Source organism: Rhea americana, unplaced genomic scaffold, assembly GCF_003343005.1.
Source record: "Rhea americana isolate MKP2758 unplaced genomic scaffold, rheAme1 scaffold_70, whole genome shotgun sequence".
NCBI classification, from domain to species: Eukaryota; Metazoa; Chordata; class Aves; order Rheiformes; family Rheidae; genus Rhea; species Rhea americana.
Window position 1 is genome coordinate 223,516 of NW_028186868.1, and position 14,578 is coordinate 238,093.

The following is a 14,578-nucleotide window of genomic DNA, read 5'->3' on the forward strand; positions in this document are numbered from 1 at the left end:
TAATGGATGGGGCTGCAGACTCTTTAGACATCCTCAACACATGCCACCTTCTGTGTAAATCTACTCCTCTTACAAGCCAGCCTTTGGGAATCTGTGACTATGTGAGGAGGCAGAATTCCTTATTTGTTCTCTGCTTAGTGGGCTTTCTGCAGAAAATGAGAGTTGTATGTGAGAAGCTAGCTAACCAAGCTTCAAATGGAAGCCAAATGAGGCTTCCCTGCAGTTTCACAGCTGTGTCCTTGATCACATTTTTTTGCTACCAGCATGGTAAACTCTCCCCCATTTTGATGACCATTAAGAAACAGAAAAGTATGGAAGCTGAAGCCTAAATCCTCTGAGATTAATTTTCTTTTCTCCACAGGGAATAGCAGTGGCTAATTCTAAAACCAGAGAAGAGTAACTTAACATTATTTTTCAAATTATTACTTACAACCTTAATAATAATGACTAGTAGCACCTTTAATTTTTCCCTTCTCTCTTGAACATAAGAGTAAATCTCCACCTCAAATTAAAAGAGAAAAGGCACAAAATGTTGAAAAATTGGGGTTAAGGCTGGACAATTGTATTTAACTCCACATTAACACTGCCCAATACAGACCATGCTACTAGTCAGAGGCAGGGAAGAGACAGAGACAACCTGGCTTCACAGCTACTGTCCTGTCTTATCATCAAGGTGCACCCAGCCCTGAGCAAAACAATTGTCCCACTCATGCTCTTTTCCATCAGAGCTTGCTTGCTCTCACTTTAATAGCTAGCCCTAAGATTGCAATGACRTAGAATTTCTAAGCACGTATCTGCTTATAATTTACAAAAACATTTTTAAACTTTGGTTCAGAAGGTTAAACAGTGTCTTTGTGTTTGCATACGCAGAATTTYGCGTGCTGTTAATGGTTGTGTGCATGCACACACACATATGCTCTTAGCTAATAAATGTAGTTCTGTTCAGACATCTGATGTAATTTAGGGCCAGTAATGACTCTGGAATGATGATGGTGTTGTAACTCAATTAAGATGTTTTTAACAAACTGCCTCAAGTGGGCTGCAAACAGCTGCAAAACACCCACTCAAATCTTTAACAATCATCTCTGCATTAAATAATAGCACTGTCATATATGTGTTCTCTTTAATGAATGATAGAACACAGGCTTTAATTTTTATTCTTTTTGTTCCTTTTCTCCCACAGACCATCCACGTTGCCATTGTTTGTGCAGGGTACAATGCCAGTCGGGATGTTGTCACGCTTGTCAAGTCCGTCTTATTTCACAGGTAAAGGTAGCTTTCTTTTGTTGTATACTGTGTATCTGATTATGGCTAAATAAGCTCTTGCTGCATTTACTTTCTCTCTTGAAAAGAAAGTCAGATTTCCTTTCCTGATTGCTTTTTCTTTGAAGGGAAAGAAGCATGAAATTTATGACCTCTAGAAACAGCTCCACCTGAATAGATTTCTACAGTGAGTGCTAGGGATCTGATGTCCAACTGCTACACCTGCTGCATTGTGGAAATAGGGACTACATCTTACCCCATCTATATTTTAAAGTATCTGTCTGCTCCTTAATCCTGTAAAATTATAATAGTAATAACAGTATCATTAATTTAGCCTAGGTTATGGCAGAGGTATATATAGTAATTTGAAAGCCATACACACAAATATACACAGGTTACCTGACTATCTCAGCTTCCCATTTAAACCTTTATTTTCCAAGGTATACCTGTTCCTATAGTCACTATTACTTCCATAAAGTCAGATTATCTGTTCTGACTTTGGAAGGGCCACTTAGAGCCCCTCACAGGAGTTCACAACCTGGTTTTAGCACATGGAGCGCAGGATCCCAAAACCTAGAGGCACAGATGTCCAATGGAGAGAAAACAGACAATTCCCTCAATAAACAGCAGTTCCAGTGAAGTGAAATGTTCTTAAACTGTATATGGGCATACATGTACATCCCTTGTCCAGTTTAAGAAAGGATCTCAGAGATATTTTCCAATACAGAAAGGTACAGAAAGGGGATCAAAATGGGGAAGTGAGAGACTAATCGAACTGTTTAACTCAAACAGCACGAACAGGCTAACAAAATCAGCTTAGAGCATAAAGAATTTTCTAAGGAGGTAGTTTCAGTACATCACTGCATATTGAGTGATATTTTATAGCAGTGAGGATGAATCTTGTTCAGGTCATGTAATATCTTGTTACACATATCTATTATGGGGCATAAATGTCTCCCACCTTGCTTTTTATGTTTACCTCTGATCCCCTGCTGGCACACTGTTAGCAGTCACTCTGTGCAATAGTTTTCATGCACCATTGTATCTTTTACCCATTTTTGATAAGCTTCACAAGAGAATTTAAATGCTCACCTTGTACAGTGTAGAAATGACTCAGTAAATATTATTTTAAGAGATTGGCTGGGGGTGAGGGGAGAGGGAGATGGAAGAGTGGATAGAAGGAGGAAAGTCTCCAAAATATGTGAGCAACTTTCATTATTGACACATAAAACAGTCTTTGCAGGACTTCCCACAAGATGAACATAACAAAGGGCTAAGAACAGGGAAAACAGTGCTAAAATAATAACAAAACCAAAAAAACAGTAAAGATTCTTACCGTGTTCTGTGAAGAACTTTTTGACTGTTAAAATTCTGTTAAATTTTAAAATGATATCATTTTCCAGTTAAACTTCTGAATTATTCAGTGTAAACTGGCTTTATATTCCACAGATTGTGGATTGTTTTGTCTATTTTGATTGCTGTTTCTAGTTTTTTTTTTTTTTTTCTTGCAAATGTGCATTTTTATGCTGATATGAGTTCTCCCAGTGATCAGCTTCTTGGTGTTTTTCTCTCATAGTACTTGCCTCGATTTTGAAAAGATTTGAATATTCTCTATGTTTCCTGATACTCTATAAAGAATAGGAATCTTATAGCTCAAAAGTTTAACTAGTTTCCTTGTGTTAAAGGAAATGTCTCTGTTTTGCCTAAGCCATTCAGCTGAAAAATAAGCAGTTTATAAACAATTCTGCCATAAATAATCTGGGAAGCATATTTAATTGAAGTATGAAAGCAAAACAAAGAAAAGTAATATTGGTATCTCTGAACACGGTGGAGTCTGCCCTTGTCAAAAACATACTTGCTGTTTGGCTATCAATACTGCTCATCTCAAAGGATTTTTCTTGCTCAGCAGAAAGTCCAATATCAAGATAAAGTCCAATATAGCTAATGAAACTTTATTGCAGTCAGTTGCATTCAAGGTAACCTATCTAGCTTGTTTGCTCAAAATATAATTAAAGACAAGTTTAAGTCAGTCCTTGCCTAGAATTAGCTCTTCTCATTAAGCATTAGATTTTTTGCTGGAAAGGGAAGCTGGTCTCAAAAAAGGAGTAGAGCTTCTTGCAGACATTTCTTACTTTTCTTTTAGAAAATACAGCCAATCAGTTTTGCTTATTAAGCATCTATTAATGCTATGGCTGTATGTGCAGAGTCCCGTGTCTCAGGAACGCTTTCTTGGATCCCCTTTTTTGGAATGGAATGGTGAAGAAGGCTAAGAACAAACCACAGACTTGCCAGATCTCCTCAGCTGAAAATGGATTTAAGTTTAAACCCAGGGTCCTTGCACAGGTTGCCCTGGAAACAGTATTATCTTGGTTTACCATCTGACTTGAGGGTCGTCAGTGAAAACTAGCTTGGAAACATCTCTCTTTCTAAATCCTAAATGTTTACCAGGGAATGTATCCTGGCTGGCACAGCCAGGCAAAACAGACATTTAAAAGCACTGCGTGTCTGCAGTGGATTAGAAGCTTACTTGTCCCACTTGAAGCTCTAAAGCTAGGCTACCTTGTTCTCCACTTGTAGAATCATCACATTCAATCTCTAGTATATTTTTGCATAAGCAGAACAAACGTGCTTCCACATATATTTTCAAAGAGAATTTGTTTTTCCTTTTAAGAAGTTTCTGATGATCAGTGTTCAGCCAAACCTTATGTAGCAAGAGCAGAGTTTGCCTGTTACAAAAGCATGTGAAGAATGTATTGTATAATTGAAAGAAGCTTGTGTAGGAAACACAGTTAGTATTACATGGATGGACACTGTGGGTTCTCCTTGGGGAACAGTGCCACTACACCTCAATCCTGCCCTACAACACTCTACTAACTGGGCAGTTCACTACTCACAGCAAACATTCTTAATGTCCTTGTCTGTTCCTGCTGTGTTTCATTCAGTGTTCGTTGTAAGAAGTCAGTGAATCTGTCTGAAATTCACAGAGATGTCACAAAAGCTTTTATTAGCATTTCCTTTCGATTTAGCAATTAAAGCATGTTTTAGTTGAGTATTTCTGTGTGTTTTCATATAAAAAATAGGTTTCTAGATTGCCTACTTCAGTCTATAGAAAAAATCTGATAAAAGGAGGCCATGTCAGTCTCATCATCCTCTCCTAATGCATTAACATATTTATTATACCCCCAACTTTAAAACAGAGTGCAGGACAGAAAGACATGAGACACCAGAATGCTGGGTGAAAACTACACGATGTTCTGTGGATGTTTTGCGCTGTATCCTCGCTTGCATTATTGTGCAGCACATCCTGTGCATTGAACATTTTAGCTGTCTTCAGGTCTTCTCTGCCAGGTCTAAAACAGCAAGCTTCTGATTCTAGTCATACTATATATATCATGAGACAGAAGCAAGCTACTTGTCCAAGCAATTTGAGAAACTATATCTGTCTTCAGGCTCCAGGGAGCAGAAAGAGGAGGAGGAAAAGGGTGATGTTGTAAATTTCTTATAAGAATACCATAGTTCAAAAATGCATTTCATTCCCAATGGATCAAGAGCTTGATTTCAGTTTTGTCTTTAGAAAACGTGTGTTCAAGCCACAAAATCCCAGCAGCTTTTAACACCCAGTTTGACATAACTGACAGTCTGTTCTCAGAGGGAGATTCAACAGAGTTGGGAGAGTGTAGAGTTTGCAGACTCTGATAAATATGCATTAGAACTGCACAAAGGTAAGCTCTTATAATGAGCCCTCAGTCCTTGCCTGCAACATTTCTACTTTCCTATCTTGGGCATCTAGTTTCTAATTATGACAGATTTTATAAATCTGTTGCAGGAATGAGAAATTTTCTCTCTGAGCCAGTTTGTTACTTCCAAACTCATACTGTTGTGCTCTCAGTGCAGCTAAAGTTTAGTTTCCCCAAGGCAAAAGACTAAACACTAGAAATTAAAAATATTGGGTCATTTGGGCAAGACTATATACGTATTCTTTCCAAAGTCATCTGCATTTCATTTTCAGAAGTAACACATCTTATGGCTTACCACTTTCATTGGAAATTCTGCAGCTACTGGGCCAAGTTATTTTCAATGTTTTCTGGAAACTTTAAAGCTTGGAGTATCACAGAAGAAGCTAGAGAAGCCCATAGGTTATAGCTTCATATTGCAAAGTTCATTCCCATCTTAATTTAGGTAACTCTTAACTTGAGTAAAAGCTATAATTATTTTTAATTTTTAAAATTATTTTTAATTCCAAAGACACCAAGTTACATTAGGGAAAATATTAAACATGCTAAACACTGTGTTACATTAGGGAATGAAGAAAGGCCAAAAATACGTAATTATAAAATGTTACTGACAGTTAGGTCAGTGTGGGAATCCGTGAAAAATTAACTTCTCTTTCCTGCCAGCTACTATTGCCTTGCCAGTCAACTCCCTTGTATATATGTATTTCTATGCCAGCAAAAGAATGATTTTTTTTTTAGCATAGCCCATGTGGTTTGGGAAAGTGATTGTCACTACTTCTGTAACTGCACCCTGCCTCTATTCTAAAGCAATAGTAGCATAGCAATGGTGCCAGAGGGTTCATAGTATAAACAAACCCAAAGTCAACTAGACATGCCTTCTTACATGACGTTGCCTCTTGGCTTTAATGAGGCTGTTCACAAGCTAGAATCAAATATACGTCATAAATATTTTCAAAGTTAGGACTTCAAACTATATTACAGATTGATCTAAGAATAATAAATTGATTTTTCTCAGAACAAGTAGAATAGGATACAAACCAAGAGAAAATCTAAATTCAATAAAAAAGATGACATGAAATTTCCAAGTAAGAGTCACAAGTCAACACTGGCTGGTAATTAAAGCTTATGTAATCTAATAGCTGTATTCCATGGAGACCACTTTGCTTTAATGGAGTTAATCTGAAGATTTTAAAACCTCTGTCATTGTTTCAATCTATTTTAACATGTCAGTCTGTTTTATGGGAGATTTTTCTGGCAAAAACTCTGATATGTGATTTGGTTTTTTACTATTATAGATGCATTAATAATACATTAATAAAAATAAAATTTAGTAATTTTGTATTTTTAGCTGTCCTAACAATACAGACATAACAGAGAAAGCACTGCTAAAAAAAAATCTATCCATGAAATCTCTAGTTGATTTCTAGAGTGCTTCTATAGGTTGACATGAAACAAGATCCATGAATGAGACAGCTTGTGGCTCTTTAAGATCTCTCCAATAGTTTGGGGAGCATTTTAATCAATACTGAATGTGAAGGGATATGAAAAATCTTTAATGATTTTCCCATTGAAATTCTCCCCATATGAGAGATGGATTGTCATACAGGCATTGGAAAGATTTTTTTTCCCAGACTGCCTTTTATAATTTCTGTTTGAAGTTCTTGTAACCATTTGTTACAGATACAAAAAGTATTACCTTGTTGTGCTTCCCTTAATAAAGTATAGATTTTGGAAATAACCCCCCTGGGCTCCTGATCTTTTTATATTCCTAGAAAATAAAATTCCTCTGTTGCAGAGAGAGAATCATACAACCAAGCAGYTGCTTTTTGAATTGCTAACAATTGAGCTATGGAATAATACAGAAGGGAAGAGTGAATCTTGATTCACTACTCCCTTTTTCAATTGTAGATTTTTATATTTAATTCTGTGGCAATGGCTATTCCAAAAGAATAGGCCACAAATACCTGAGCAGATCAAAACTCTGGTGAGGAATAAGAAGTTTTTGAAATGTAAAAATAAAACATTGTGATAAAAAATCTATAGAAATGAGTACCTCAGAATAGRTTCCTAAATTCATAGCCTGTTTTTTAAAAATTGCTGACTTCTTTTCATTTTACTAGACTTTTTAGGACCTCAGCAATTCTGAAAATAAGAACATTCACTTAAGTTCCTATATTTAGGCCTAAGAGCTTGTACTGAAGCATCTGTACTTGAAAATCTTGGCCAGAAGCTCCTTTCATTCACTTTTGAGAAAAGCCATTTAAGGAAATAAATATCTGTTTTTTACATATGGTTTACTTTGTCAAATTGTGTTTTGTTTTTAAGATAAGTGGAAACAATATATGAATATTTGTGGTTTTCTAAATTGAATGGTGAAACACTGAGTTTCTACTTGATGGGAAATGCCCACATTTTGAAATTACTTTCTTTCACATTAAGATACTAACATGCCAGCATTTTCCATGTAGCAGAAACTGTGAAAAGTTGTATTTGATAAAAATTCAGATGTTCAAAAGCTTTGCAATAAAAGAGCATATGTGGTTCTCTAGACTTGAAGAGAAATTCCCTGGCTGTTTTAATATCTGTTTCCATAGTAAGTAATCTGAAAAACCTGGAGTTCAGGGTTTCAGGGCTGTCTGCTCTGTAAACAGGTACATTAGAAACCTTGCCTCCCAAACTTGCAAATTCACACAAAATCTGGGAATTTTTCATAATCTATTAATCTTTTAGAAGTAGTTTGTCAAAATTGTCACCTTTTGACCTCTACTGTTCCATAAAGTTTAATATACTGCCATCATTAATATTACTGTGCTTTCTAGCAGTGCATTACATGATGTAGCCAATTTCTGCTGTATGTGGTTCATTTGCTCTCTGACATGTCCTGTAGAAAATGAGTTGTATAGGATAACAAATTAAGAATAAACACAACAGACAGCTGTGCTTTGAGTTGGTTAAAGCAGGTAAAGTCAAAGTTCAATTCCCAACTGGAGTGGGAGAAGAGGAAGTTTGTGTTGGTAATCAGTTTCTCTGAGCGTTCCTTCTAGGTTCCCTTCAGCCCAAACAAGCTGTCCTGCATCAATGTTCTGAAGCTCAGGGAACTGGAAGGATCCTGTTATCCCATCTATGCCCCAGATACTGAGGAAGCGACAGCATACAAATCTTTTTCATGACTTTCTCTACCTTGATCATGCACTCAGCCTCCTCTAGCAAACTTCACTGTCTTCAGCTGCTAGTTAAAGATCTTCAGAGGCCTTGTCACTCATACTTGTACCCTAGTGAGGGACTCTCAAACCTACTTCTGGGAAACACAAGTTTCTCTCCCTCGCTTCCCAAAATTTCTTAAACTGTAGCTACTAAATGCATGTGAAGGATAGCTGTCCGCCTGGCTCTCTCTTAACTTACCATAGAAGAAATACAGTTTGATTTCAGTTTTAGGAACCTTGTATCCCAAAATGTCTCTGTCCTCAAAAAAAATCAGTCTGAAGGATGGAATAGTTTTACAGGCTCTAAATGGTACAGCAAAAGGTCCAGGTCTAATGACATGTAGCTTTCAGTAGAGTCCTTCACAATATCTTTGATTGTCAGCTCTGATTCTCACAGCCAGTGATTCAATCATATTGACAAATGATGAAAGGGGAAAGAAGACATTCCTATCTCATGTCTTTTGAGAAAGGTTTTTGATYTTAAAGTATTAACTCTTGCAAAGCATGCTGGTTGATATTTAGGCTTCTGCATGTGTTCCATGAACACTTTGAAGCAATCTATGTCTTTTAGGCTTAGCATATTGCAGATACCATAAGGGGTAACAGATGTCACCTGTTAGTTTGCCAGTACTATTACCTTCAGAAGATCTTCCAGGTTTGAGTCTGTGGTCTGTTCCCTTCTAGCACCACACTCAAACACCACAGTCCACATAGCTAAAATGTCCTCTGAGGTAAGATTTTCTGTGGCTGATGCATATTTATTTGTAGATGTCAGTGGGTCACTATACAGTTTTGGAGATATATWTTTGTAAGTGTTAATTTTCTACTTTGTCTCTGACAGATATTTCCCTTCCAGCTGAATCTTTACCATAAGGCTAACAACTTCAAAGAGATTTCTGTGTAGGAATACAACTACTGCTTTCTTCTTTTTCCCAGTAAGAGCTAAACCAAAGAAAATGTCACCCACTTCCTCCCATTTAAGTTTCACACATGCTGGGTCATTCAGAAAAGTATGAACTGCTACTGAAAATCTGAATGTCTTTATATCAGAATTTTTCTTTTCACCTGGTGTATTTTATCTCCAAATATTTTGTAACAGTTCCTTTTAATTAAATGATGGCTTAAAAGAGTATGTGGCTTTCTTGTTTTTAAATGATTTTTTTTCTTCTTATTCTACTTTGCAATATATGAATAAATGACCCTGAAGAAAGAAAAGACATTACAAAAGAAAACCAGCTGGGAAATAATCCTAAACATGATACCAGACTCAATCCCTACTGAGCAGAGGGACCTATATGGAATGTATATGTTCATATTCTACACATATTTGCTTTCAGATTATGCCTTGCCAGTACCCAGATCCACTGTTTTTGTACCTTTGTTCTTCTTGGCCTTTTCTCAGATAATGAAATGCATTTCCTGATTATTGCTATTCCCCAATTTTTTTCTTGGCAAGGTGCCTGGTTACTGCGGAATTTGCATGAGCCAGGATGTCCTCTTTTCCTCTCCTGCTGGGCTGGTGAAGCAGATATAATTTATGTTATCCCTTTGGGTTTGTAATGGGACACTCAGCAGCTGGCAGCTTGCAACAATCCCTCTCCCCTGCCCATTCCGGATCATGCTGGAGATTAAAAAAGCATTTGTCGTTTTGGAGAGGACATTGTGGCATAGCACATTGGATGCTGTTGAACTGAAATCAGTTGCCACCATTGTGGTTATCCCACACGTAAGGCTTTTTTTACCCTTTTTCTGCTTTTCCTACAAGCATGTAATTTGATCCTCTTGCAACTAGTAGAACAACTTCAGTGAGATCACTGGGAATCGGATTGGATGATGTTAGGTGCAGTATTTTTAACACTGCAAAATCAGACCATACATTGCTTATTGTTATAACAACAATCTCCTGTTTCTGATGAAAGGTGTGTTATGATACTATAAATTATTGTAAGTATTTTTATGTTTTATTGTGGACTTTATTTAGTGAGAAACAGCATTACTTTTTAAAGCAGAATGGAATAGCATTAGGGAGAAAATCATATATTGTTTATTAAGGCAGGAAATGGAGAAAGAAATAACCTTGATCTTTTGGGTTATGCTCAAAAGGATAATGGAAGTGTATTGGCCTAAACTGACATAGATTTCTTCTCTTTCAGTTCACACAGTACAATGTAGCAGCATCGGTCATCTTCCACCTTAACCAGCTTCTAAAACTAAATGCTCTTCTTTTTTAGATGAAAAATATCAGCTGACAAGTACACCCATTTTCCCTTATAAATTTCACAGAAATGAGACTCCACTATTCCTTCCTAGGGATCAAAGGAAAATTGAGCCAATGCTAAAGGCTAAATAGACCATCTGTCTTCTTCCAGGCTTTCACAAACCTCTGTCCTTCTCTGCTAACTGTGAGAGCTGCTAAGCAAGGGATAAACATGGAAGATTCTCTTTTTACTATAGATCATAACCAAGATCTACTGGCAGGTTTTCATACTCCTACCACAAAAGTTAAATAAAGATCAGACTGTTGCTTACCACCTCTCAAAGAGATTAGCAAGAATAAGTGATTTAAACATACTGTTTTTAATGTCAAAGCTCACATTGTTACAGAAAAGTCCATATGCTTTGTCAAATTTTGCCACTCTTGGTATTGGCTGATCACTCATCCTGTTTCAAAGCGTTTGACTTAGCCCAAGTCATATGAGTATAGAGATGAACCTAAATCTGGATTTTGAAATAAAATATTTTATTTATTCCTGTTTTTCTTCAGCCTTCCCTTCTTCTTAGAAACAAATGTGGGGAGATTTACAGTTTCCAATTAGTTTATTTCTTGAAGCTGCTCTGGTAGCTAGAAGGCACTCACTTGGAACATTTTGCTTGAGGTTCCTGCAGGATAGCTGTTGATACCCCAAGTTTGCTCTGTAAAAAGGATACATGCAAATTCAATAGTCCTGGAATGTCACCTCATTTAGATGATTATTTTTTAACTTTCCCGACCACCCTGACTTCTCCATAGACAACTTTTTTTTGCCACAGAGATAAATTACCAGGCTGACCTGGAAAACTGGAAGCAATCACTTTCACAGCTCGTGTCCCCAGTGGCAGATTAACTTGGCTGACTTTTAARGGCTCAGTAGAAGGGACCAGATCCTGAGCTGTTATAAATCATCACATTCCAATGAAGTCAAAAGAACTATATTTATTTAMAACCATCCAGAAACCGGTCTGGTATTTCTACTATTGTCATGTTTCTTTGAATTGTAACAGTGCATCAACATCTTAGCYATGAAAGTAAAATTCCACCAAACATGCTGTACATTTTATCCTGCAACACTAGACATAGTTAAAGCTTTGTAATTTTTGATGTTATACTCTTACAATAGGAGTTAGAAACCTTTGGACCAATGCCTTTCTCTCTCTTCTTGTATCAGGCGAAACCCACTCCACTTCCACCTCATTGCAGATGCAATTGCCAAACAAATCCTGGCAACTCTGTTCCAGACGTGGATGGTCCCTGCTGTGCGCATAGACTTCTACGATGCAGATGAGCTCAAGGTAAAGAAGGACAAAACACATTACTCATGCACTTCTGGTTTCATCTTATCCCCTTTTTATTCATCTGTCTGGATTGGGGTGGGGAACACTGCATTCTTCCTGGTTAAAAATAATTCTAACCCACATGATTATGTCCTCTATTAAATGTGACTGAAAGATACTGRTTTGCTAAAGTCAATGCAATTTCTCTGTTAATGGAATATATTGGTTTAGCAGCTTAGAATTTTGCTTGCTATCAAGAGGACTGTGTTTGCCCGTGTTGAATTGCATTTGATCACATTATGTTTTGCTAGGGATGCTTCTTTGTAGCGGTAGTGGTGGAATCTTAAGCATCTTGTTCAATAAACCTAAGGCTGTTTTTGGAAACACTCAGCCTCCCTGCCTTCCTTAAGCATGCGCRTAAGTATATACACTCTGAAGAGTTATTCAGTATTACATTTTGAAATRGCTACCTGCTTTATCTGGATGCCCTTTCGAAAGGAATGATTGGGAAGTTCCATGGGAAAAAAAAAAAACTTACTCAAAGCAAAAAGTAATTATCTTTTCATAAAGCTGGAATTTTTAAATTAGATCACAGAAGCAAAGCACTGCATTTCAGAGCTGCACTTTTTTTTTTTTTTTTTTGCTGTTCGAGGTAGAGTGAAATATTAAAATTTTAACATTTGAAGTTGGTGGCAATAACTTGTACAGTATATCAGACTATTCAGAGCTAAATATGAAACATCCCAAAACAAGAGAGAAGCAAAATTTAGGAAATTGCTGTGCTAATTAAGGTGAATTAAAAGCACACCACTTGGTAGAATCTTGAGTACAAAAGGTTGCAGAAAGAGATGGTAAAGGGGAAAAATGATCCTTGAGAAAAATATTTCATTTGTAGCTATTTTTATTGTTTTACTGTTCCTCCTACATGAAGCAATAAGCAGCTATTAACCTAATTAGCTAGATATTTTTCTTTGGTTCTTTATAGCTTTGAAGCAAGGAGGTTTGTTCTTGTAAGTCTTGTACATATCTATATGAGATGAGCTTTTTTATAAATTGTAAGATTTTCACAGTGCTTAATTAGCCTCTCAGTTGAGCAAGGCAGACCTCTTACTGTCTTCCTTCAGGTCATTTGAGTATGGTCCAATCTACTTAAGTAAATAATAACCAAGAGAGCTTTCTTCATTGATCCCCAGCTTGCTGATTTGTAGGCAACAATTTTATGCAGATAAAATGCTATAGGGCTAAGTCTTATTTTGCCTTCCGTCTTGAATCAACTTTAATTTTTAAATGGCTGGTGAACGAAAGTGACACCTTGCATGTAACCTGTAGGCTTTGGGTTGGGGACTGCTCCCTTACTGGATATTAATGCATAAATGCATCTCTCCAGATCTGCCACTCCTGATCAGAGTTCATCATGCTACATATCAAGCAATTCCCCTGATTTCAGTGGCAAAAAAACTGTGTATACAGCAGTACTCAGTGTAGGTGAATGTGACAGAACAAGGCCAAATGACAGCTAAGAGTTGTAAATATAAACGGAGTTTTAAAAAGCTTGGTATAGTATGGCTCATATCCAGATCTTTCTGCAAGTTTTAGTGAAGAACACAGAGGAGCTGTGTACAGACAGCTATAGGAACTCTTTTTTTTTTTTTTTTTTCCTTCCCCCATGGAAAACCTCTAGAGAAAATTTGATGATTGTTTTGCCTTTTTTCCTCCCCACATATACTCTTGGGAGCTATATTAGGCTGTCCAATTTTAGGAAAACAGATCTGATACTGAAGAGTTTTGCTAGAAATTCTACCTTTCTCAAAAGTAAACTATGAATCCAGTGTTATAGTATATACCACGTTTCAATCTTAGTGACCCTCTGTAGTTCTTTTTTAATTCTGTAATTGATACCAATGACTGAAATTTAAAGGGGTTTAAGCTGAACAAGAGTTCAAAGAGTTTCTGCTTAGCTTTTGTTCACATTTGGAACACATTTTAATTGATACAGAAAACACTTCATTTCATGTTTGTCTTTTCTCCCTTTGGGTAAGTATGGACTTCCAGCCCCTCACTTCCTAAAGCTGCAGGACCTAGCGTGTTAGCTTAAGCCCTTAAGTCCTTGGAAAAGTCCCACACCTACCCAGCCAGTGGAAGGGAGCACATGATGCTCCATAAATAATATGAATGCTTGCTTGTTTTCAAGTAGCTRTTTAGAATTCAGGCAACACTTCCCACTAGATTATTAACTTTTTAAAGGGCAAAATTTGGAGACTAAAATATTTGGCAATGTTTCTTAACATCTCCTGAAGTTCTTAAAATGCATATTGTTTAGCTTAGTGTTAGWGTGACCAGCATCCTGAAAAAAGGCAGAGAAAAAAAGGCTCTTCAGATTTTAAAGGAGAATGGAAGGCCTTCATTACAAGGAAGGGAAGACAATATTAAAGAGTATCTTAGATTTTCTATTGCCTGCAAACCAACATACCTACTTTCAGTCTGCTGCTCATAATTAAGCACATTAGAAGTTCCTTTTAAAATTTGAAGAAGACTGATTTTTTTTTTTTTTTTTTTTGTGAGGGGTCACAGCTGTTTATGGTCATCCTGCACCACGTGCAGCCTGTGTTCATTTTCTCCCTTGAAGTGGGTGCAGCCAAACTAATAACAGCCTGTTTGGAAGAGATGTGCAGTAATGAGGGGTTAGGACCAGGAAAATGTGTGTTTTGTTTGAGGGATAGGATAGGGAATGGGGAGGAAGAAGAGGAGAACTATCTGTGGAGCTGAGCCAAGGCAACAGTGTTTCTAAGACAAAGGTTAGCCATGGTTGGGTGGGAGCCTGCTGGATGCATTTCTTTTAAACAGCCT

General features: G+C 37.0%; 1 protein-coding gene across 2 annotated transcripts in view; it reads left to right on the top strand.

The window, feature by feature from the left end:
* The window catches only part of LARGE1 (LARGE xylosyl- and glucuronyltransferase 1), a 288,083-nt gene that overhangs the window by 148,781 nt on the left and 124,724 nt on the right, over window positions 1–14,578 (top strand). For both annotated transcript variants that reach the window (XM_085321682.1, XM_085321683.1), the window contains 2 exons: window positions 1,184–1,266; window positions 11,626–11,749. In XM_085321682.1, coding sequence (XP_085177808.1) covers window positions 1,184–1,266; window positions 11,626–11,749 — 207 coding nt within the window. The remainder of the gene's footprint in view (window positions 1–1,183; window positions 1,267–11,625; window positions 11,750–14,578) is intronic.